Source organism: Aquarana catesbeiana, linkage group LG01, assembly GCF_042186555.1.
Source record: "Aquarana catesbeiana isolate 2022-GZ linkage group LG01, ASM4218655v1, whole genome shotgun sequence".
Taxonomy (NCBI): Eukaryota; Metazoa; Chordata; class Amphibia; order Anura; family Ranidae; genus Aquarana; species Aquarana catesbeiana.
In genome coordinates this window covers 947762878-947787849 of record NC_133324.1, presented here as the reverse complement: position 1 = coordinate 947787849, position 24972 = coordinate 947762878, and the positions used below count along the sequence as shown (strand labels likewise).

Sequence of the window (24972 nt, the reverse complement as noted above, 5' to 3'; positions counted from 1 at the left end):
TAGAGAATTGTCCTCCTGTATATAAAGCTACTAATCCAACATAGTCTCCGTTACAAGCGATTTTAAATTTGTGACATCATTGAACCCAATCTTTTAAAATTCGGGTGTGTCGTGCTGTACCCACTTCTTCACAGCCACTTTCACCTTCTCTGCTCATCTCATAAATAGTCTGTAGACTTCTGTGGATGTCAGAGCGCCTACACCCCTCCTTCATCAAGAACTCACAGTGGTCTAGTGGGTAGCACTCTCGCCTAGCAGTAAGAAGGGTCGCTGGTTCGAATCCCAACCACGACACTACCTGCCTGGAGTTTGCATGTTCTCCCTGTGCCTGCGTGGGTTTCCTCCGGGTACTCCGGTTTCCTCCCACACTCCAAAGACATGCTGGTAGGTTAATTGGATCCTGTCTAAATTGTCCCTAGTATGTGTGAGTTAGGGACCTTAGATTGTAAGCTCCTTGAGGGTAGGGACTGATGTGAATGTACAATGAATATGTAAAGCGCTGCGTAAATTGACAGCGCTATATAAGTACCATCAATAAATAAATAAACTCATGACAGCAGATTGCTTCTGCTTGGAATCCATTATTTTACTTGCTTGCTTTAGAGGTAAGGGTTGCTTGCTTGCTTTAGAGGGAAGAGTTGCTTGCTTTAGAGGTAAGGCTTGCTTGCTTTTAGAGGGAAGAGTCGCTTGCTTGCTTTTAGAGGGAAGAGATGTTTGCTATAACCACTTGTGGACAGAGAAACTGTACATGTATTGCGACAGGGCAGCCACTCTGTGCCAGATTATGTACCTATTAGGCACTTCCGGGTCTGGGGAGCACCCATGTCCGCCAGCACCCGCCAATTATTCAGTACACTGGCAGGACAGTGATCTGTCTATGTAAACAGGGCAGGTTGCCGTTCTGTGAGGAGGGAAGGCATTTAAAGGCATTAATCCTGTGTTCTTGCAAAGCATTGATGCCTTCCCTTAATAACCCCCCCCCCACAGTACACGAGCACTGGCTAGGCACACATTTACCTTTTGATTGCCCCTGATGTTAACCCCCATTCCTAGCCAGTGTCATTAGTACAGTGACCGTGCATATCTTCAGCACTGATCTCTGTATTGGTGTCACTGATTCCCAAAAAGTGTCCGTCTATCTGCCTCAATATCACAGTCCCACTATAAGTCGCTGATCGCCGCCATCGCTAGGAAACAATTATAATAAATCTCTCATAGTTTGGTTTGCGCAAAAGTTATAGCATCTACAATCAATATACACTTATTGGGATATTTTGTTTTTTTGTTTTTTTTTACCAAAAATGTGAAGAATACATATTGGCCTAAGGGTGAGGATTTTTTTTTTTTTTGGATATGTTTTATAGCATAAAGTAAAAAAATATTATTTTTCCAAAACTGTCAGCTTTGTGTTTTATAGCGCAAAACATAACCACAGAGGTGATCAAATACCACCAAAAGAAAGCTCTATTTGTGTGGGAGAAGGACATCAATTTTATTTGGGTACAGCGTCGCATGACTGCGCAATTGCCAGTTAAAGTAACACAGTGCTGTATTGTAAAAAATTGCCAAGTCATCAAAGGGGGTAAACCTTCCAGAGTGCAAGTGGATGGAGGAGGAGATACTTATTTGCTAGAGGGAAAAAGATACTTGGTAGAGTGGTAGAGATGCTTGGTTGGTAGAGATGCTTGGTTGGTAGCTAGAGTGGCGGAGATGCTTGGTTGGTAGCTAGAGTGGCGGAGATGCTTGGTTGGTAGCTAGAGTGGCGGAGATGCTTGGTAGCTAGCTAGAGTGGCGGAGATGCTGGCTTGGTAGCTAGCTAGAGTGGCGGAGATGCTGGCTTGGTAGCTAGCTAGAGTGGCGGAGATGCTGGCTTGGTAGCTAGCTAGAGTGGCGGAGATGCTGGCTTGGTAGCTAGCTAGAGTGGCGGAGATGCTTGGTTGGTGGAGATGCTTGGTTGGTGGAGATGCTTGCTTGGTAGCTAGAGTGGTGGAGATGCTTGGTTGGTAGAGATGCTTGTTTGGTAGCTAGAATGGCGGAGATGCTTGGTTGATAGAGATGCTTGGTTGGTAGCTAGAGTGGTGCAGATGCTTGGTTGGTGGAGATGCTTGCTTGGTAGCTAGAGTGGTGGAGATGCTTGGTTGGTAGAGATGCTTGGTTGATTGCTAGAGTGGCGGAGATGCTTGGTTGGTAGAGATGCTTGGTTGGTTGCTAGAGTGGCGGAGATGCTTGCTTTGTAGCTAGAGTGGCAGAGATGCTTGGTTGGTGGAGATGCTTGGTTGGTAGCTAGAGTGGCGGAGATGCTTGGTTGGTAGCTAGAGTGGCGGAGATGCTTGGTTGGCGGAGATGCTTGGTTGGCGGAGATGCTTGGTTGGCGGAGATGCTTGGTTGGTAGCTAGAGTGGTGGAGATGCTTGTTTGGTAGCTAGAATGGTGGAGATGCTTGGTTGATAGAGATGCTTGGTTGGTAGCTAGAGTGGTGGAGATGCTTGGTTGGTGGAGATGCTTGGTTGGTGGAGATGCTTGCTTGGTTGATGGAGATGCTTGCTTGGTTGGTGGAGATGCTTGCTTGGTAGCTAGAGTGGCGGAGATGCTTGCTTGGTAGCTAGAGTGGCGGAGATGCTTGCTTGGTAGCTAGAGTGGCGGAGATGCTTGGTTGGCGGAGATGCTTGGTTGGCGGAGATGCTTGGTTGGCGGAGATGCTTGGTTGGTAGCTAGAGTGGCGGAGATGCTTGGTTGGTAGCTAGAGTGGCGGAGATGCTTGGTTGGTAGCTAGAGTGGCGGAGATGCTTGGTTGGTAGAGATGCTTGGTTGGTAGCTAGAGTGGCGGAGATGCTTGGTTGGTAGAGATGCTTGGTTGGTTGCTAGAGTGGCGGAGATGCTTGGTTGGTAGAGATGCTTGGTTGATTGCTAGAGTGGCGGAGATGCTTGGTTGGTAGCTAGAGTGTTGGAGATGCTTGGTTGGTGGAGATGCTTGGTTGGTGGAGATGCTTGGTTGGTAGCTAGAGTGGCAGAGATGCTTGGTTGGCGGAGATGCTTGCTTTATAGCTAGAGTGGCAGAGATGCTTGGTTGGCGGAGATGCTTGCTTTATAGCTAGAGTGGCAGAGATGCTTGGTTGGCGGAGATGCTTGCTTTGTAGCTAGAGTGGCAGAGATGCTTGGTTGGCGGAGATGCTTGCTTTGTAGCTAGAGTGGCAGAGATGCTTGGTTGGCGGAGATGCTTGCTTTGTAGCTAGAGTGGCAGAGATGCTTGGTTGGTGGAGATGCTTGGTTGGTAGCTAGAGTGGTGGAGATGCTTGCTTGGTTGGTGGAGATGCTTGCTTGGTTGGCGGAGATGCTTGGTTGGTAGCTAGAGTGGCGGAGATGCTTGGTTGGTAGCTAGAGTGGCGGAGATGCTTGGTTGGTAGCTAGAGTGGCGGAGATGCTTGGTTGGTAGAGATGCTTGGTTGGTAGAGATGCTTGGTTGGTTGCTAGAGTGGCGGAGATGCTTGGTTGGTAGAGATGCTTCGTTGGTAGCTAGAGTGGCGGAGATGCTTGGTTGGTAGAGATGCTTGGTTGGTTGCTAGAGTGGCGGAGATGCTTGGTTGGTAGCTAGAGTGGCGGAGATGCTTGGTTGGTAGCTAGAGTGGCGGAGATGCTTGGTTGGTAGCTAGAGTGGCGGAGATGCTTGGTTGGTAGAGATGCTTGGTTGGTAGAGATGCTTGGTTGGTTGCTAGAGTGGCGGAGATGCTTGGTTGGTAGAGATGCTTGGTTGGCGGAGATGCTTGCTTGGTAGCTAGAGTGGCAGAGATGCTTGGTTGGCGGAGATGCTTGCTTTGTAGCTAGAGTGGCAGAGATGCTTGGTTGGCGGAGATGCTTGGTTGGTAGAGATGCTTGTTTGGTAGCTAGAATGGCGGAGATGCTTGGTTGGTGGAGATGCTTGGTTGGTGGAGATGCTTGGTTGGTGGAGATGCTTGGTTGGTGGAGATGCTTGGTTGGTTGAGATGCTTGGTTGGTTGAGATGCTTGGTTGGTTGAGATGCTTGGTTGGCGGAGATGCTTGGTTGGTAGCTAGAGTGGCGGAGATGCTTGGTTGGTAGCTAGAGTGGCGGAGATGCTTGGTTGGTAGCTAGAGTGGCGGAGATGCTTGGTTGGTAGCTAGAGTGGCGGAGATGCTTGGTTGGTAGCTAGAGTGGCGGAGATGCTTGGTTGGCGGAGATGCTTGGTTGGCGGAGATGCTTGGTTGGCGGAGATGCTTGGTTGGCGGAGATGCTTGGTTGGTAGCTAGAGTGGCGGAGATGCTTGGTTGGCGGAGATGCTTGGTTGGCGGAGATGCTTGGTTGGCGGAGATGCTTGGTTGGTAGCTAGAGTGGCGGAGATGCTTGGTTGGTAGCTAGAGTGGCGGAGATGCTTGGTTGGTAGCTAGAGTGGCGGAGATGCTTGGTTGGTAGCTAGAGTGGCGGAGATGCTTGGTTGGTAGCTAGAGTGGCGGAGATGCTTGGTTGGTAGCTAGAGTGGCGGAGATGCTTGGTTGGCGGAGATGCTTGGTTGGCGGAGATGCTTGGTTGGTAGCTAGAGTGGCGGAGATGCTTGGTTGGTAGCTAGAGTGGCGGAGATGCTTGGTTGGCGGAGATGCTTGGTTGGCGGAGATGCTTGGTTGGTAGCTAGAGTGGCGGAGATGCTTGGTTGGTAGCTAGAGTGGCGGAGATGCTTGGTTGGTAGCTAGAGTGGCGGAGATGCTTGGTTGGTAGCTAGTGTGGCGGAGATGCTTGGTTGGCGGAGATGCTTGGTTGGCGGAGATGCTTGGTTGGTAGCTAGAGTGGTGGAGATGCTTGCTTGGTTGGTGGAGATGCTTGGTTGGTGGAGATGCTTGGTTGGTGGAGATGCTTGCTTGGTTGGTGGAGATGCTTGCTTGGTTGGTGGAGATGCTTGCTTGGTTGGTGGAGATGCTTGCTTGGTTGGTGGAGATGCTTGCTTGGTTGGCGGAGATGCTTGCTTGGTTGGCGGAGATGCTTGGTTGGTAGCTAGAGTGGCAGAGATGCTTGGTTGGTAGCTAGAGTGGCGGAGATGCTTGGTTGGTAGAGATGCTTGGTTGGTAGAGATGCTTGGTTGGTTGCTAGAGTGGCGGAGATGCTTGGTTGGTAGAGATGCTTGGTTGGTTGCTAGAGTGGCGGAGATGCTTGGTTGGCGAAGATGCTTGGTTGGCGGAGATGCTTGGTTGGTAGAGATGCTTGGTTGGTTGCTAGAGTGGCGGAGATGCTTGGTTGGTAGAGATGCTTGGTTGGTTGCTAGAGTGGCGGAGATGCTTGGTTGGTAGCTAGAGTGGCGGAGATGCTTGGTTGGTAGAGATGCTTGGTTGGTAGCTAGAGTGGCGGAGATGCTTGGTTGGTAGAGATGCTTGGTTGGTTGCTAGAGTGGCGGAGATGCTTGGTTGGTAGCTAGAGTGGCGGAGATGCTTGGTTGGTAGCTAGAGTGGCGGAGATGCTTGGTTGGCGGAGATGCTTGGTTGGTAGCTAGAGTGGTGGAGATGCTTGGTTGGTAGCTAGAGTGGTGGAGATGCTTGGTTGGTAGCTAGAGTGGTGGAGATGCTTGGTTGGTGGAGATGCTTGCTTGGTTGGTGGAGATGCTTGGTTGGTAGCTAGAGTGACGGAGATGCTTGGTTGGTAGCTAGAGTGGCGGAGATGCTTGGTTGGCGGAGATGCTTGGTTGGTAGCTAGAGTGGTGGAGATGCTTGGTTGGTAGCTAGAGTGGTGGAGATGCTTGGTTGGTAGCTAGAGTGGTGGAGATGCTTGGTTGGTAGCTAGAGTGGTGGAGATGCTTGGTTGGTAGCTAGAGTGGTGGAGATGCTTGGTTGGTAGCTAGAGTGGCGGAGATGCTTGGTTGATTGCTAGAGTGGCGGAGATGCTTGGTTGGTAGCTAGAGTGGCGGAGATGCTTGGTTGATTGCTAGAGTGGCGGAGATGCTTGGTTGGTAGAGATGCTTGGTTGGTAGCTAGAGTGTTGGAGATGCTTGGTTGGTGGAGATGCTTGGTTGGCGGAGATGCTTGCTTGGTAGCTAGAGTGGCAGAGATGCTTGGTTGGCGGAGATGCTTGCTTTGTAGCTAGAGTGGCAGAAATGCTTGGTTGGTGGAGATGCTTGGTTGGTAGCTAGAGTGGCGGAGATGCTTGGTTGGTAGCTAGAGTGGCGGAGATGCTTGGTTGGTAGCTAGAGTGGCGGAGATGCTTGGTTGGTAGCTAGAGTGGCGGAGATGCTTGGTTGGTAGCTAGAGTGGCGGAGATGCTTGGTTGGTAGCTAGAGTGGCGAAGATGCTTGGTTGGCGAAGATGCTTGGTTGGCGGAGATGCTTGGTTGGTAGCTAGAGTGGCGGAGATGCTTGGTTGGTAGCTAGAGTGGTGGAGATGCTTGGTTGGTAGAGATGCTTGGTTGGTAGAGATGCTTGGTTGGTAGCTAGAGTGTCGGAGATGCTTGGTTGGTAGAGATGCTTGTTTGGTAGCTAGAATGGCGGAGATGCTTGGTTGGTGGAGATGTTTGATTTGGTGGAGATGCTTGGTTGGCGGAGATGCTTGGTTGGTAGCTAGAGTGGCGGAGATGCTTGGTTGGTAGCTAGAGTGGCGGAGATGCTTGGTTGGTAGAGATGCTTGGTTGGTAGCTAGAGTGGCGGAGATGCTTGGTTGGCGGAGATGCCTGGTTGGCGGAGATGCTTGGTTGGCGGAGATGCTTGGTTGGCGGAGATGCTTGGTTGGCGGAGATGCTTGGTTGGTAGCTAGAGTGGCGGAGATGCTTGGTTGGTAGCTAGAGTGACGGAGATGCTTGGTTGGCGGAGATGCTTGGTTGGCGGAGATGCCTGGTTGGCGGAGATGCTTGGTTGGCGGAGATGCTTGGTTGGTAGCTAGAGTGGCGGAGATGCTTGGTTGGTAGCTAGAGTGACGGAGATGCTTGGTTGGTAGCTAGAGTGACGGAGATGCTTGGTTGGCGGAGATGCCTGGTTGGCGGAGATGCCTGGTTGGTAGAGATGCTAGAGTGGCGGAGATGCTTGGTTGGTAGCTAGCTAGAGTGGCGGAGATTCTTGGTTGGTGGAGATGCTTGCTTGGTAGCTAGAGTGGCAGAGATGCTTGGTTGGTGGAGATGCTTGCTTGGTAGCTAGAGTGGCGGAGATGCTTGGTTGGTAGCTAGAGTGGCGGAGATGCTTGGTTGGTAGAGATGCTTGGTTGGTAGAGATGCTTGGTTGGTAGAGATGCTTGGTTGATTGCTAGAGTGGCGGAGATGCTTGGTTGGTTGCTAGAGTGGCCTAGATGCTTGGTTGGCGGAGATGCTTGGTTGGCGGAGATGCTTGGTTGGCGGAGATGCTTGGTTGGTTGCTAGAGTGGCGGAGATGCTTGGTTGGCGGAGATGCTTGGTGGAGATGCTTGCTTGGTTGGTAGAGATGCTAGAGTGGCGGAGATGCTTGGTTGGTAGCTAGAGTGGCGGAGATGCTTGGTTGGTAGCTAGAGTGGCGGAGATGCTTGGTTGGTAGCTAGAGTGGCGGAGATGCTTGGTTGGTAGCTAGAGTGGCGGAGATGCTTGGTTGGTAGCTAGAGTGGCGGAGATGCTTGGTTGGTAGCTAGAGTGGCGGAGATGCTTGGTTGGTAGAGATGCTTGGTTGGTAGAGATGCTTGGTTGGTAGAGATGCTTGGTTGATTGCTAGAGTGGCGGAGATGCTTGGTTGGTAGCTAGAGTGGCGGAGATGCTTGGTTGGTAGCTAGAGTGGCGGAGATGCTTGGTTGGTAGCTAGAGTGGCGGAGATGCTTGGTTGGTGGAGATGCTTGGTTGGTAGCTAGAGTGGCGGAGATGCTTGGTTGGTGGAGATGCTTGCTTGATAACTAGCTAGAGTGGCGGAGATGCTTGCTTGGTAGCTAGCTAGAGTGGCGGAGATGCTTGCTTGGTAGCTAGCTAGAGTGGCGGAGATGCTTGCTTGGTAGCTAGCTAGAGTGGCGGAGATGCTTGCTTGGTAGCTAGCTAGAGTGGCGGAGATGCTTGCTTGGTAGCTAGCTAGAGTGGCGGAGATGCTTGCTTGGTAGCTAGCTAGAGTGGCGGAGATGCTTGCTTGGTAGCTAGAGTGGCGGAGATGCTTGCTTTGTAGCTAGAGTGGCAGAGATGCTTGGTTGGTGGAGATGCTTGGTTGGTAGCTAGAGTGGCGGAGATGCTTGGTTGGCGGAGATGCTTGGTTGGCGGAGATGCTTGGTTGGCGGAGATGCTTGGTTGGTAGCTAGAGTGGTGGAGATGCTTGTTTGGTAGCTAGAATGGTGGAGATGCTTGGTTGATAGAGATGCTTGGTTGGTAGCTAGAGTGGTGGAGATGCTTGGTTGGTGGAGATGCTTGGTTGGTGGAGATGCTTGCTTGGTAGCTAGAGTGGCAGAGATGCTTGCTTGGTTGATGGAGATGCTTGCTTGGTTGGTGGAGATGCTTGCTTGGTAGCTAGAGTGGCGGAGATGCTTGCTTGGTAGCTAGAGTGGCGGAGATGCTTGGTTGGCGGAGATGCTTGGTTGGCGGAGATGCTTGGTTGGCGGAGATGCTTGGTTGGTAGCTAGAGTGGCGGAGATGCTTGGTTGGTAGCTAGAGTGGCGGAGATGCTTGGTTGGTAGCTAGAGTGGCGGAGATGCTTGGTTGGTAGAGATGCTTGGTTGGTAGCTAGAGTGGCGGAGATGCTTGGTTGGTAGAGATGCTTGGTTGGTTGCTAGAGTGGCGGAGATGCTTGGTTGGTAGAGATGCTTGGTTGATTGCTAGAGTGGCGGAGATGCTTGGTTGGTAGCTAGAGTGTTGGAGATGCTTGGTTGGTGGAGATGCTTGGTTGGTGGAGATGCTTGCTTGGTAGCTAGAGTGGCAGAGATGCTTGGTTGGCGGAGATGCTTGCTTTATAGCTAGAGTGGCAGAGATGCTTGGTTGGCGGAGATGCTTGCTTTGTAGCTAGAGTGGCAGAGATGCTTGGTTGGCGGAGATGCTTGCTTTGTAGCTAGAGTGGCAGAGATGCTTGGTTGGCGGAGATGCTTGCTTTGTAGCTAGAGTGGCAGAGATGCTTGGTTGGTGGAGATGCTTGGTTGGTAGCTAGAGTGGTGGAGATGCTTGCTTGGTTGGTGGAGATGCTTGCTTGGTTGGCGGAGATGCTTGGTTGGTAGCTAGAGTGGCGGAGATGCTTGGTTGGTAGCTAGAGTGGCGGAGATGCTTGGTTGGTAGCTAGAGTGGCGGAGATGCTTGGTTGGTAGAGATGCTTGGTTGGTAGAGATGCTTGGTTGGTTGCTAGAGTGGCGGAGATGCTTGGTTGGTAGAGATGCTTCGTTGGTAGCTAGAGTGGCGGAGATGCTTGGTTGGTAGAGATGCTTGGTTGGTAGAGATGCTTGGTTGGTTGCTAGAGTGGCGGAGATGCTTGGTTGGTAGAGATGCTTGGTTGGTAGCTAGAGTGGCGGAGATGCTTGGTTGGTAGCTAGAGTGGCGGAGATGCTTGGTTGGTAGCTAGAGTGGCGGAGATGCTTGGTTGGTAGAGATGCTTGGTTGGTAGAGATGCTTGGTTGGTTGCTAGAGTGGCGGAGATGCTTGGTTGGTAGAGATGCTTGGTTGGCGGAGATGCTTGCTTGGTAGCTAGAGTGGCAGAGATGCTTGGTTGGCGGAGATGCTTGCTTTGTAGCTAGAGTGGCAGAGATGCTTGGTTGGCGGAGATGCTTGCTTTGTAGCTAGAGTGGCAGAGATGCTTGGTTGGCGGAGATGCTTGGTTGGTAGAGATGCTTGTTTGGTAGCTAGAATGGCGGAGATGCTTGGTTGGTGGAGATGCTTGGTTGGTGGAGATGCTTGGTTGGTTGAGATGCTTGGTTGGTTGAGATGCTTGGTTGGTTGAGATGCTTGGTTGGCGGAGATGCTTGGTTGGTAGCTAGAGTGGCGGAGATGCTTGGTTGGTAGCTAGAGTGGCGGAGATGCTTGGTTGGTAGCTAGAGTGGCGGAGATGCTTGGTTGGTAGCTAGAGTGGCGGAGATGCTTGGTTGGTAGCTAGAGTGGCGGAGATGCTTGGTTGGCGGAGATGCTTGGTTGGCGGAGATGCTTGGTTGGCGGAGATGCTTGGTTGGTAGCTAGAGTGGCGGAGATGCTTGGTTGGCGGAGATGCTTGGTTGGCGGAGATGCTTGGTTGGCGGAGATGCTTGGTTGGTAGCTAGAGTGGCGGAGATGCTTGGTTGGTAGCTAGAGTGGCGGAGATGCTTGGTTGGTAGCTAGAGTGGCGGAGATGCTTGGTTGGTAGCTAGAGTGGCGGAGATGCTTGGTTGGTAGCTAGAGTGGCGGAGATGCTTGGTTGGTAGCTAGAGTGGCGGAGATGCTTGGTTGGCGGAGATGCTTGGTTGGCGGAGATGCTTGGTTGGTAGCTAGAGTGGCGGAGATGCTTGGTTGGTAGCTAGAGTGGCGGAGATGCTTGGTTGGTAGCTAGAGTGGCGGAGATGCTTGGTTGGTAGCTAGTGTGGCGGAGATGCTTGGTTGGCGGAGATGCTTGGTTGGCGGAGATGCTTGGTTGGTAGCTAGAGTGGTGGAGATGCTTGCTTGGTTGGTGGAGATGCTTGGTTGGTGGAGATGCTTGGTTGGTGGAGATGCTTGCTTGGTTGGTGGAGATGCTTGCTTGGTTGGTGGAGATGCTTGCTTGGTTGGTGGAGATGCTTGCTTGGTTGGCGGAGATGCTTGCTTGGTTGGCGGAGATGCTTGGTTGGTAGCTAGAGTGGCAGAGATGCTTGGTTGGTAGCTAGAGTGGCGGAGATGCTTGGTTGGTAGAGATGCTTGGTTGGTAGAGATGCTTGGTTGGTTGCTAGAGTGGCGGAGATGCTTGGTTGGTAGAGATGCTTGGTTGGTAGCTAGAGTGGCGGAGATGCTTGGTTGGTAGAGATGCTTGGTTGGTAGCTAGAGTGGCGGAGATGCTTGGTTGGTAGAGATGCTTGGTTGGTTGCTAGAGTGGCGGAGATGCTTGGTTGGTAGCTAGAGTGGCGGAGATGCTTGGTTGGTAGCTAGAGTGGCGGAGATGCTTGGTTGGCGGAGATGCTTGGTTGGTAGCTAGAGTGGTGGAGATGCTTGGTTGGTAGCTAGAGTGGTGGAGATGCTTGGTTGGTAGCTAGAGTGGTGGAGATGCTTGGTTGGTGGAGATGCTTGCTTGGTTGGTGGAGATGCTTGGTTGGTAGCTAGAGTGACGGAGATGCTTGGTTGGTAGCTAGAGTGGCGGAGATGCTTGGTTGGCGGAGATGCTTGGTTGGTAGCTAGAGTGGTGGAGATGCTTGGTTGGTAGCTAGAGTGGTGGAGATGCTTGGTTGGTAGCTAGAGTGGTGGAGATGCTTGGTTGGTAGCTAGAGTGGTGGAGATGCTTGGTTGGTAGCTAGAGTGGTGGAGATGCTTGGTTGGTAGCTAGAGTGGCGGAGATGCTTGGTTGGTAGCTAGAGTGGCGGAGATGCTTGGTTGATTGCTAGAGTGGCGGAGATGCTTGGTTGGTAGAGATGCTTGGTTGGTAGCTAGAGTGTTGGAGATGCTTGGTTGGTGGAGATGCTTGGTTGGCGGAGATGCTTGCTTGGTAGCTAGAGTGGCAGAGATGCTTGGTTGGCGGAGATGCTTGCTTTGTAGCTAGAGTGGCAGAAATGCTTGGTTGGTGGAGATGCTTGGTTGGTAGCTAGAGTGGCGGAGATGCTTGGTTGGTAGCTAGAGTGGCGGAGATGCTTGGTTGGTAGCTAGAGTGGCGGAGATGCTTGGTTGGTAGCTAGAGTGGCGGAGATGCTTGGTTGGTAGCTAGAGTGGCGGAGATGCTTGGTTGGTAGCTAGAGTGGCGGAGATGCTTGGTTGGTAGCTAGAGTGGCGAAGATGCTTGGTTGGCGAAGATGCTTGGTTGGCGGAGATGCTTGGTTGGTAGCTAGAGTGGCGGAGATGCTTGGTTGGTAGAGATGCTTGGTTGGTAGAGATGCTTGGTTGGTAGCTAGAGTGTCGGAGATGCTTGGTTGGTAGAGATGCTTGTTTGGTAGCTAGAATGGCGGAGATGCTTGGTTGGTGGAGATGTTTGGTTTGGTGGAGATGCTTGGTTGGCGGAGATGCTTGGTTGGTAGCTAGAGTGGCGGAGATGCTTGGTTGGTAGCTAGAGTGGCGGAGATGCTTGGTTGGTAGAGATGCTTGGTTGGTAGCTAGAGTGGCGGAGATGCTTGGTTGGCGGAGATGCCTGGTTGGCGGAGATGCTTGGTTGGCGGAGATGCTTGGTTGGCGGAGATGCTTGGTTGGCGGAGATGCTTGGTTGGTAGCTAGAGTGGCGGAGATGCTTGGTTGGTAGCTAGAGTGACGGAGATGCTTGGTTGGCGGAGATGCCTGGGTGGCGGAGATGCCTGGTTGGCGGAGATGCTTGGTTGGCGGAGATGCTTGGTTGGCGGAGATGCTTGGTTGGTAGCTAGAGTGGCGGAGATGCTTGGTTGGTAGCTAGAGTGACGGAGATGCTTGGTTGGCGGAGATGCCTGGTTGGCGGAGATGCCTGGTTGGCGGAGATGCCTGGTTGGTAGAGATGCTAGAGTGGCGGAGATGCTTGGTTGGTAGCTAGCTAGAGTGGCGGAGATTCTTGGTTGGTGGAGATGCTTGCTTGGTAGCTAGAGTGGCAGAGATGCTTGGTTGGTGGAGATGCTTGCTTGGTAGCTAGAGTGGCGGAGATGCTTGGTTGGTAGCTAGAGTGGCGGAGATGCTTGGTTGGTAGCTAGAGTGGCGGAGATGCTTGGTTGGTAGAGATGCTTGGTTGGTAGAGATGCTTGGTTGGTAGAGATGCTTGGTTGATTGCTAGAGTGGCGGAGATGCTTGGTTGGTTGCTAGAGTGGCCTAGATGCTTGGTTGGCGGAGATGCTTGGTTGGCGGAGATGCTTGGTTGGCGGAGATGCTTGGTTGGCGGAGATGCTTGGTGGAGATGCTTGCTTGGTTGGTAGAGATGCTAGAGTGGCGGAGATGCTTGGTTGGTAGCTAGAGTGGCGGAGATGCTTGGTTGGTAGCTAGAGTGGCGGAGATGCTTGGTTGGTAGCTAGAGTGGCGGAGATGCTTGGTTGGTAGCTAGAGTGGCGGAGATGCTTGGTTGGTAGCTAGAGTGGCGGAGATGCTTGGTTGGTAGCTAGAGTGGCGGAGATGCTTGGTTGGTAGAGATGCTTGGTTGGTAGAGATGCTTGGTTGGTAGAGATGCTTGGTTGATTGCTAGAGTGGCGGAGATGCTTGGTTGGTAGCTAGAGTGGCGGAGATGCTTGGTTGGTAGCTAGAGTGGCGGAGATGCTTGGTTGGTAGCTAGAGTGGCGGAGATGCTTGGTTGGTGGAGATGCTTGGTTGGTAGCTAGAGTGGCGGAGATGCTTGGTTGGTGGAGATGCTTGCTTGATAACTAGCTAGAGTGGCGGAGATGCTTGCTTGGTAGCTAGCTAGAGTGGCGGAGATGCTTGCTTGGTAGCTAGCTAGAGTGGCGGAGATGCTTGCTTGGTAGCTAGCTAGAGTGGCGGAGATGCTTGCTTGGTAGCTAGCTAGAGTGGCGGAGATGCTTGCTTGGTAGCTAGCTAGAGTGGCGGAGATGCTTGCTTGGTAGCTAGCTAGAGTGGCGGAGATGCTTGCTTGGTAGCTAGCTAGAGTGGCGGAGATGCTTGCTTGGTAGCTAGCTAGAGTGGCGGAGATGCTTGCTTGGTAGCTAGCTAGAGTGGCGGAGATGCTTGCTTGGTAGCTAGCTAGAGTGGCGGAGATGCTTGCTTGGTAGCTAGCTAGAGTGGCGGAGATGCTTGCTTGGTAGCTAGCTAGAGTGGCGGAGATGCTTGCTTGGTAGCTAGCTAGAGTGGCGGAGATGCTTGCTTGGTAGCTAGCTAGAGTGGCGGAGATGCTTGCTTGGTAGCTAGCTAGAGTGGCGGAGATGCTTGCTTGGTAGCTAGCTAGAGTGGCGGAGATGCTTGCTTGGTAGCTAGCTAGAGTGGCGGAGATGCTTGCTTGGTAGCTAGCTAGAGTGGCGGAGATGCTTGCTTGGTAGCTAGCTAGAGTGGCGGAGATGCTTGCTTGGTAGCTAGCTAGAGTGGCGGAGATGCTTGCTTGGTAGCTAGCTAGAGTGGCGGAGATGCTTGCTTGGTAGCTAGCTAGAGTGGCGGAGATGCTTGCTTGGTAGCTAGCTAGAGTGGCGGAGATGCTTGCTTGGTAGCTAGCTAGAGTGGCGGAGATGCTTGCTTGGTAGCTAGCTAGAGTGGCGGAGATGCTTGCTTGGTAGCTAGTTAGAGTGGCGGAGATGCTTGCTTGGTAGCTAGCTAGAGTGGCGGAGATGCTTGCTTGGTAGCTAGCTAGAGTGGCGGAGATGCTTGCTTGGTAGCTAGCTAGAGTGGCGGAGATGCTTGCTTGGTAGCTAGCTAGAGTGGCGGAGATGCTTGCTTGGTAGCTAGCTAGAGTGGCGGAGATGCTTGCTTGGTAGCTAGCTAGAGTGGCGGAGATGCTTGCTTGGTAGCTAGCTAGAGTGGCGGAGATGCTTGCTTGGTAGCTAGCTAGAGTGGCGGAGATGCTTGCTTGGTAGCTAGCTAGAGTGGCGGAGATGCTTGCTTGGTAGCTAGCTAGAGTGGCGGAGATGCTTGCTTGGTAGCTAGCTAGAGTGGCGGAGATGCTTGCTTGGTAGCTAGCTAGAGTGGCGGAGATGCTTGCTTGGTAGCTAGCTAGAGTGGCGGAGATGCTTGCTTGGTAGCTAGCTAGAGTGGCGGAGATGCTTGCTTGGTAGCTAGCTAGAGTGGCGGAGATGCTTGCTTGGTAGCTAGCTAGAGTGGCGGAGATGCTTGCTTGGTAGCTAGCTAGAGTGGCGGAGATGCTTGCTTGGTAGCTAGCTAGAGTGGCGGAGATGCTTGCTTGGTAGCTAGCTAGAGTGGCGGAGATGCTTGCTTGGTTGGTAGCTAGAGTGGCGGAGATGCTTGCTTGGTTGGTAGCTAGAGTGGCGGAGATGCTTGCTTGGTTGGTAGCTAGAGTGGCGGAGATGCTTGGTTGGTAGCTAGAGTGGCGGAGATGCTTGGTTGGTAGCTAGAGTGGCGGAGATGCTTGGTTGGTAGCTAGAGTGGCGGAGATGCTTGGTTGGTAGCTAGAGTGGCGGAGATGCTTGGTTGGTAGCTAGAGTGGCGGAGATGCTTGGTTGGTAGCTAGAGTGGCGGAGATGCTTGGTTGGTAGCTAGAGTGGCGGAGATGCTTGGTTGGTAGCTAGAGTGGCGGAGATGCTTGGTTGGTAGCTAGAGTGGCGGAGATGCTTGGTTGGTAGCTAGAGTGGCGGAGATGCTTGGTTGGTAGCTAGAGTGGCGGAGATGCTTGGTTGGTAGCTAGAGTGGCGGAGATGCTTGGTTGGTAGCTAGAGTGGCGGAGATGCTTGGTTGGTAGCTAGAGTGGCGGAGATGCTTGGTTGGTAGCTAGAGTGGCGGAGATGCTTGGTTGGTAGCTAGAGTGGCGGAGATGCTTGGTTGGTAGCTAGAGTGGCGGAGATGCTTGGTTGGTAGCTAGAGTGGCGGAGATGCTTGGTTGGTAGCTAGAGTGGCGGAGATGCTTGGTTGGTAGCTAGAGTGGCGGAGATGCTTGGTTGGTAGCTAGAGTGGCGGAGATGCTTGGTTGGTAGCTAGAGTGGCGGAGATGCTTGGTTGGTAGCTAGAGTGGCGGAGATGCTTGGTTGGTAGCTAGAGTGGCGGAGATGCTTGGTTGGTAGCTAGAGTGGCGGAGATGCTTGGTTGGTAGCTAGAGTGGCGGAGATGCTTGGTTGGTAGCTAGAGTGGCGGAGATGCTTGGTTGGTAGCTAGAGTGGCGGAGATGCTTGGTTGGTAGCTAGAGTGGCGGAGATGCTTGGTTGGTAGCTAGAGTGGCGGAGATGCTTGGTTGGTAGAGATGCTTGGTTGGCGGAGATGCTTGGTTGGTAGCTAGAGTGGCGGAGGTGCTTGGTTGGTAGCTAGAGTAGCGGAGACTCTCTTCCAACATGTGAAATTTGAATGGCCTGTGTACGTTAATAAAACAAAACAAAAAAAGAATGTCTATGGAGATCCATTGTCTTGGTGCTCTCTCACGGTGCCCCTGATTTACCCATTATTGTGCATTTTGCATGATCATAATTATAATTACATTAATTAAGATGAATAAAACATTGGCGTAGGGATGATGTCTTGTTCCCGGACCATCTGTCGGCGCCCTCCCAGAGATGTCGTAGGCGGTTATAATTCCGGTTTCCCGTATTAAATGGTAATCTTCTTATCAGGAATCACTTAGAAGTGGCTGAAAGCTTTTATTTCTTTGGTGGGGCTACTGGATTATGAAATGCGCCCGATGTCTGCAGCCTTTTATAGAATCAAAGTCACTGGGATATGTCCCCCCCCCCCCCCCAAGAATGAAACTATTAGCACAACGCAGTAATTCTTTCATATGTGACGGCTGTCATTTCACTGATGTCCCTTAGTGTCTTAAAGGGGGAGTACATTTCAGATAAAGTGTGCTTAACCAGCCTGCCTAACCTCCTGCCTCTTTTTTCCTGGCTGGAGGACTTCCAGCATCATCTAGCGCTTTCCTTCACAGCCTGACTGCCCCTGCCTTGCCCCTTTTCCTTCATTTGGGTTTTAGAGCTTTCCATTTAGGAGACTCGGCGTCGCACGTTGATCATTACTAAAGATGGTGTGCATGTCAAGTGCAGTCAGCCTAGGAACGCTCATTCCTCCAGACTGACACTTTGATATTTGCATAACTCCTCCCACTGCTTGCACCATAACTGAGCGCTCTTTAGAGGAGTACTGAAGTGGGGTGATGTGTTCAGGAAGCTATGTACAGCACCCTGCTGGCCCCTCCCACCCGCCGTGATCTACCTGCATTGCATAGAGAGGCACAGAGACCCAGTGATAAATTATGTAATAAAACAAAGTGGGCTTTATCAATAAAACTTTATTAATAGTTAATGGAGGAATGATGAAAAACATAAGCAAAACAATGGGCTGGTTCTTGGGAGGAGTTATGCAAATATCAAAATGCCTTGATGGGCGGGTGCCCAGGTAGAGACTGTATTTGCTTGGCAAAGCTCACATGTGATGCTGAGACTCCATGATTTAAAATAACAGAAATTCAGTGAATGAAAGGGGGAGGTCCAGGAACAGTCAGGGTGGGGAGGAAAGGGCTAATGTCATTTTTCAGATCTGACCGGAATGCACCCTGACCCTTGGTTCACACCTCTGCGTTTTCTTTTTTTTTTTTTTTTTTTTGTACGCTTTGCAGAAATGCACTACAGTCCAGTCAACATTGTGTTGTGTTTTTTTTTTTGTTTGTTTTTTGTTTTTTCCTTTTTATGGTTCTTTTTCACATGTGTGTTTTAAACTGGTGCATTTTCTCATCCTGCAGCGGATTACGTTTTGCCTGTAATAGACTTTTGTGCGTTTTTTTTTTTTTTTTTTTTTTTTAATTTTTTGGGCTAATAAAGGTATGACCGTTCTGTTCATGCAGTACAACGTTACTCTCTGACACTCAAGTCACATCAAAGTAGTGCAGGAACCTTTTATGTGTCCAAAGTCGCCTGTTAGGGTTAGCGGTAATTGATGGGGTTAGAGCGCTAATCCTAATGATTGCCACTAATGCTAACGATTACCCCCGCCTCTTGCCCCGACGATTACCCCCGCCTCTTGCCCCGACGATTACCCCCGCCTCTTGCCCCGACGATTACCCCCGCCTCTTGCCCCGACGATTACCCCCGCCTCTTGCCCCGACGATTACCCCCGCCTCTTGCCCCGGCGATTACCCCCCGCCTCTTGCCCCGGCGATTACCCCCCGCCTCTTGCCCCGACGATTACCCCCCGCCTCTTGCCCCGACGATTACCCCCGCCTCTTGCCCCGACGATTACCCCCGCCTCTTGCCCCGGCGATTACCCCCCGCCTCTTGCCCCGGCGATTACCCCCCGCCTCTTGCCCCGGCGATTACCCCCCGCCTCTTGCCCCGGCGATTACCCCCCGCCTCTTGCCCCGGCGATTACCCCCCGCCTCTTGCCCCGGCGATTACCCCCCGCCTCTTGCCCCGGCGATTACCCCCCGCCTCTTGCCCCGGCGATTACCCCCCGCCTCTTGCCCCGACGATTACCCCCCGCCTCTTGCCCCGACGATTACCCCCCGCCTCTTGCCCCGACGATTACCCCCCGCCTCTTGCCCCGACGATTACCCCCCGCCTCTTGCCCCGACGATTACCCCCCGCCTCTTGCCCCGACGATTACCCCCCGCCTCTTGCCCCGACGATTACCCCCCGCCTCTTGCCCCGACGATTACCCCCCGCCTCTTGCCCCGACGATTACCCCCCGCCTCTTGCCCCGACGATTACCCCCGCCTCTTGCCCCGACGATTACCCCCGCCTCTTGCCCCGGCGATTACCCCCGCCTCTTGCCCCGGCGATTACCCTACCCCTAGCGGGTGACTTTGGACACATAAAAGTTCCTGCTTTTACTTTTAATGTGACTTTTCACTCTCTGGCGCTTAAGTTGCGTCAGTCGCACTTCATAACCAGAACTCTCATACTTTCCTATTGACCAAAAAAAAAAGAAAGCGTCAAACGCATGTTTTAAAGAATGTACCTGAAATGCATCAACTGCAACCTGCATAGATGTGAACCTAGCCTGAATGCCTTGATCCTTTCAAGCGGCTCCCGCCATGTTTATCCCGGTGACTCCGTGTGTGATGTGGTGTCATCCAGGACACGGTGGTGTTTGGGTGGGGACTCTGTACTCAGTGCTGTCTTTGATTTGGTATTGGGAATACACGACACTACCTGAGTCATGAGACAGGCTGTGATCAAATCTCTGTATACAGGAGGTGGAGGGGGGATGATGAGCTGCTGGCGGTGATATAGAACGATAAAAAGCCCCCCCCCGTGTGTGTTTCTCTAATTGCCTTTTTCCAGCGGGATAATCACTGAGCCGGCTGGCTGTAATTCTTCTTCTTCCTGTGATCTCTCCTGTGGCTGCGCTTTCATATTTTACTTTCTCTCATTTTCCTGTTGCTTCTATTAAAGACACCAATCAGCCTTACTGGCCTGGCCCGCCCTGCCCCTTCCATTCTTCTTTAATATTTCTTCCAGATTTGTGCAGTAATCCAGTGTGAGACTTCCTGTAATGAAGACCGCTCACTGCTGCTCTCTCTCCTTGTGCAGGGTGACTGGTCTTGTCGCCGCCCCCTCCTGCAGCTTTCTGTAGTGGGGTGGAGCCTGCTGGGCCCCTCCCACAGCTCTGCTCTCTGCACAGGCTATGTACAGCCCAGTGATAAGCTCATTGCTACATTTTACAAGGTAATATCTGGGTTGGCAAAGACATTTGGGGCACACAAAGTGGATTTTTGTCTTTTTGTGCTTACTGAGGAATATATTTCGGTGAAGGTTTTTGTGCCCGGAGCTCGGCTTTTAAATGTACTTTTTTTTTTTTTTTTTTTTTTTATTGGGAAGCTATATCTTTTATGTCTCTTTCCCTGCAGGGCACAGCATTAAATGTGAGTACACGGCACATAAAGAGGGAGTCGTAAAAGAGGAGATGATCCTGACCAGTGAGACTGATGACAAAACCTTCCTCAGGGTGGCGGTACAGGCTCGAGTATTGGGTAAGTGTGATACCAGTGTCAATATTATAACATTAAGTATCAATAAAATATCTATGTGTGTGTGTATATTTTATATATATATATATATATATATATATATATATATATATATATATATATATATATATATATTAGAATATATTAAAAATTAGTATTGTTAAAATCATTTTTTTCTTACTTTGAAAATGTGCGCATATCCTCAGTTCATCTCTATATAGCTGCAGCTGTTTGTGTTTTTTTTTTTTTTTTTTTTCAGTTTTTGATAACGGCCAGCACGGGGAGTAAAGCGTCAACTTCTTGCTGTTTGTGAAAGAATACATTGCCTGGCACCCTTTAGGTGTGCATGTTGTTGCAGGGAGAGATCTGGCCAAAAAAAAAAAAGTAGACCATAGTAATGTGCAGATCAGTTTATCGATACCATGTGTATACCTGCTTCAGGAACAGCGATCAAACGTCTAACCAGAACAGCATAACTAAAGTCCCCATCATCCAGTGACCAGCATGGAGGAACATGCTTATCTAAAGGGATCCTGCGGATGTGTTCTTTTACTCTGGCTCATTATGTTGTCAGTGCATATGTGAATATGTGACTATATAGGGAGATATTGATAGAAGAATGACTTCTAGACACAGGCCTAAAGGATATAAATGCAGATGGTGGATTTCTGGAGTGATTTGAAGGTCTTTTTGCCCACATTTTGTCCTATACTAAAGCTTTTGGTAGTCTGGTTGTCCTGGAATATGCCAGTGTCTTCTGGTCAACTTCATGCTGCTTGCAGAAGTGAAAGAATACATTGCCTGGCACCCTTTAGGTGTGCATGTCATTGCAGGGGAGGGAGCTGGCCACTATATGGAGAAGACTTTTTAGCTATGTACATATCAGTTGATTGATATCGTGTATACTAGCTTCAAGAACAGTGGTCAAGCACCTAACCACAACAGCAGGGAGGAACGTGCTCGTCTAAAGGGATCCCAGAGATGTGTTCTTTTACTCAGGCTAATTATGTTGTTGTTGCTTCTGAATATGTGACTATATAGGGAGATTTTGATAGCAGAATGACTTCTAGACACAGGCATAAAGGAAATGATTGCAGATGGGGGATTTTATGGAGTGATTCGAAGGTCTTCTTACCCCCATATTGTCCTGTACTAAAGCTTTTGCCAGTCTTGTCCTGGAATATGCCAGTCTCTTGTCAACTTCATGCTGCTTGCAGAAGTGAAAGTATACATTGCCTGGCACCCTTCCGGTGTGCGTGTTATTGCAGGGAGGGAGCTGGCCACTACATGGAGAAGACTTTAGCTATGTGCATATCAGTTGATTGATCCCATGTGTATACCTGCTTCAGAAACAGTGATCAAACACCTAACCAGAACAGCATAACTAAAGTCCCCATCATCCGGTGACCAGCAGGGAGGAACATGCTCATCTAAAGGGATCCCGCTGATGTGTTCTTTTACTCTGGCTCATTATGTTGTCAGTGCATCTGAATATGTGACTATATAGGGATATATTGATGGAAGAATGACTTCCAGGCACAGGCCTAAAGGATATAAATGCAGATGGGGGATTTCCTGGAGTGATTACAAAGGTCTTCTTCCCCCATATTGTCCTATACTAAAGCTTTTGGCAGTCTGGTTGTCCTGGAATAGGCCAGTCTCTTCTTGTCGACTTCCTGCTGCTTGAAGAAGTGAAAGAATACATTGCCTGGCACCCTTTAGATGTGCATGTTGTTGCAGCAAAAAAGCTGGCCACTACACGGAGTAGTCTTTAGCTATGTGCATATCAGTTGATTGATACCATGTGTATACCCGCTTAATTAACACTGACCAAGCATCTAACCAGAACAGCATAACTAAAGTCCCCATCATCCAGTGCCTAGCAGGGAGTAACATGCTCATCTAAAGGGTTCCCAGAGATGTGTTCTTTTACTCCTATGTTGTCAGTGCATCGGAATATGTGACAATATAGGGAGATATTGATGGAATGAATTCTAGACACAGGCATAAAGGAAATGAATGCAGATGGGGGATTTCTGGAGTGCATTGATGGTTCCCCCCCCCCCCCCCCCCCCCCATATCGTCCAGTACTAAAGCTTTTGCCAGTTTTGTTTGCCCTGGAATATGCCAGTCTCTTCTTCTTGTTATGGTTTCCATACTGTCAGTTGTCTCTTGGTCAGTCTTTGCCCCTCCCAGCCCAGACCAGATAAAAGCTCGTAGCAGCTGCTCCATCGGAAAGCTTGGATAAGAGTCAATGCGGGAAATTGATATTATCCAAATTTAGATGCCATTACCTCTCAGCTAATGCCGGGATGTGAGTGTGTGATTCCAGCCTCCGGCGGTGTCACAGTGCGGTTATACCTACATTACAGCATGCTGGAGTTATCATCACTCTATTTATCCCAAACATCATTAGGTTACTATCTTTTGCCTTTGTAAATCTTCAATAAAGTCCGCTAAGGACTACTTTTGCATGTTTAAAAAAAAAAACAAAAAACAAAAAAATAAAACCCTTCCGTATTTCAGGTATAAAACCTACAACCGACTAGTATAGCTGATCTGAAACGCAGTCTTACCACGTGAAAGTACAAAATGGCTTACAATTCTATTATCTTTTTATAGAATGTTCATTGTAATTTGCATTGCAATGACAAAGTATTTATCTTGAGCTATCTTCTATTTGAAGCAGTTGTATGCCCTGGGGGAAAAAACAAAACAAAAACTTGTATGCAAAGGCATAATGAGCTAGTATGCAGTCCTCCTTCTAGAGCAGGGGTGTCCAAACTTTTTTCAAAGAGGGCCAGATTTGATGAAGTGAACATGTGTGAGGGCCGACCATTTTGCCTGACATTCTTTAAACCATTAAAATTTGGTCTAAGTGTGTTCGTTCGAGCACCAATACACGGCCCAACAAGAATTCTCCTGCCTTTGTGCTGTGTGTGGTGAAGAGATGAGCTTGGGCGTGTTATTTGGATATACCGTATTTATCAGCTTATAACACGCACCTTCACTTTTTAAAAAGGAAGTTTCGGGAAGAAATCTTAAATTTTAAATAAAGAACTGTGACGCAAAATAAGGGCCAGTGCCCATCAATGCAGCCTTATCAGTGCCCATCTGCAGCCTCACAAGTGCCATGAATGCAGCACCCACCGTATTGCCATGAATGCAGCACCCACCGTATTGCCATGAATGCAGCACCCACCGTATTGCCATGAATGCAGCACCCACCGTATTGCCATGAATGCAGCACCCACCGTATTGCCATGAATGCAGCACCCACCGTATTGCCATGAATGCAGCACCCACCGTATTGCCATGAATGCAGCACCCACTCCGTTGCCTTGAATGCAGCACCCACTCCGTTGCCTTGAATGCAGCACCCACTCCGTTGCCTTGAATGCAGCACCCGCTCCGTTGCCTTGAATGCAGCACCCACTCCGTTGCCTTGAATGCAGCACCCGCTCCGTTGCCTTGAATGCAGCACCCACTCCGTTGCCTTGAATGCAGCACCCACTCCGTTGCCTTGAATGCAGCACCCACTCCGTTGCCTTGAATGCAGCACCCACTCCGTTGCCTTGAATGCAGCACCCACTCCGTTGCCTTGAATGCAGCACCCACTCCGTTGCCTTGAATGCAGCACCCACTCCGTTGCCTTGAATGCAGCACCCACTCCGTTGCCTTGAATGCAGCACCCACTCCGTTGCCATGAATTCAGACTCATCATTTCCGTCAGTGCAGCCTGATTCATGTCCATTTGCAGCCTTGAGGAGACAGGGAGGGGGTGGAACGAGCGCCAACTGACATATAGGAGAAACTCCTGTTTTCTCGGCTGCCTCTTTAATTGAAAGTCCCGCCTCCTGTGATGGACAGAACAGGTATCCAATGGCAGCTCAGGAGACGGTGTGCAAACAGGAAATATTCACACAGGACGCCGTGTAAACAGGAAATATTCCTGTATGTGCGGCGCTCGTCCTGTCCTCTCCAAGGCAGCCAGCATTTATCTTTTGTGGCCCCCGGCGCTCGGGGATTCGTTGGGGGCCACAAAAGATATATATGTCAAAATCACCAGGCGGGTCATCCGAAACCGGAACGCGGGCCGGACTTTGGACATGCCTGTTATAGAGGATTCTAGGAGAGGTAGAGCTGTCTGGGGTGTTCTAAGGAGCCCTGACCAATCCCCAACCTGGATTAGTCACCAGCTGCTAAACTTGGATGCTCAGGGGATTTTGGATGCCCAGAAGATTTAAGAACAATCGGTGGATTGTATAGTCAGTCCTCCTCCTGGCTGCAGCTGCCCGACTTCACTGCCCATGACATTGCAGTCCATACTACTGGCTCTGCACCCAGCTCTGACTGCAATCTCCCAGTCCTTTCAGGTGTGCCTCCCAAGTCCTCCCGACTGCACATGTCATTCATCGCGCCCCCCCCCCCCTGGCTGTGACCGATGGTTCCCTCCTGAAGACTTGCCCGGCAGTACTAGCTCCTGCTGTCCTCTCTTGTTCCTCCTGTGACTCCTGTTCAGAGCCTCCACGATTTTTCTGGAGGGCTCTGTCCTGCACCTGAACCTAGGCTCACCACCCCCACCCCCCCAGACTGGAGAACCCCGACAGCCTAGTACTCCGTCTCCACTTTTTCCACCCGACTACTCCTCCCGAGTTGGGCTGACTCTAGGTATTTAAGAAGGCATGCCTCCTGCCAATCCAGGTTGGGGATTGGTCAGGGCTCCTTAGAACACCCCAGAAAGCTCCACCTGTCCTCTCATTCTCTCCCTCTAGAATCCTCTAGAAGAAAGAGGGAGGTCTCAGTGGGGCTGCCTGTGAGTCACCAGCTGCTAAACTCTGAGCTACTCCCAGCCCACACAAACCAAACCAAACCGGCCTGGCTGCCAGCCAGGCCTGCCTAAATTTTAGCTACTCACCAAAAATCCCAACTTGGCACCTACCTATGTAGAGGGTGCTACAAAGGCTATGAAAAGCCTAAAGTCTACTTTCTGTGGTTAATAAGAGCCAACTGAATAAACTACAAGTTCTAGGGTTGGAGGAGATCATGATCCAATCTCCACCAACCCTAGAACATGTAGTTTATTCAATAATCCATTGGTAGCAAACCTGTCTCCTTATCGAAAGCCGGTTTAGAAAGAAATCATCATTGGTAAAGCAACTTTTCTGGAGAGCCCAATTCTTCGAAGTGTAAGAATTGTAATTTTTATTTTAGTGTAGGGTATACGGAGAATAGTGGTGGTTTGTTCCTGAGGGGGAAGAGAAGGTGGTGGTGGTTTGTGCCTGAGGAGGAGGGGGGAAGTGAAAGGTGGTGGTTTGTTCCTGAGGGGCAATAGAGGGTTGTGGTGGGTCCCTGAAGTGGTACAGAGGGTGACGGATGGTTCTGAGGAGGAAAGGTGGAGGTGGGTCATGAAAGGACAG

The 24972-nt window shown here is 50.7% G+C and overlaps 1 protein-coding gene across 1 annotated transcript in view; it reads left to right on the top strand.

Annotated features, from left to right (window-relative positions):
* ADISSP (adipose secreted signaling protein) overlaps positions 1-24972 on the top strand; it is a 117068-nt gene that overhangs the window by 83703 nt on the left and 8393 nt on the right. Inside the window, exon 5 of the mRNA XM_073611115.1 lies at positions 19433-19555. Coding sequence (XP_073467216.1) covers positions 19433-19555 — 123 coding nt within the window. The remainder of the gene's footprint in view (positions 1-19432; positions 19556-24972) is intronic.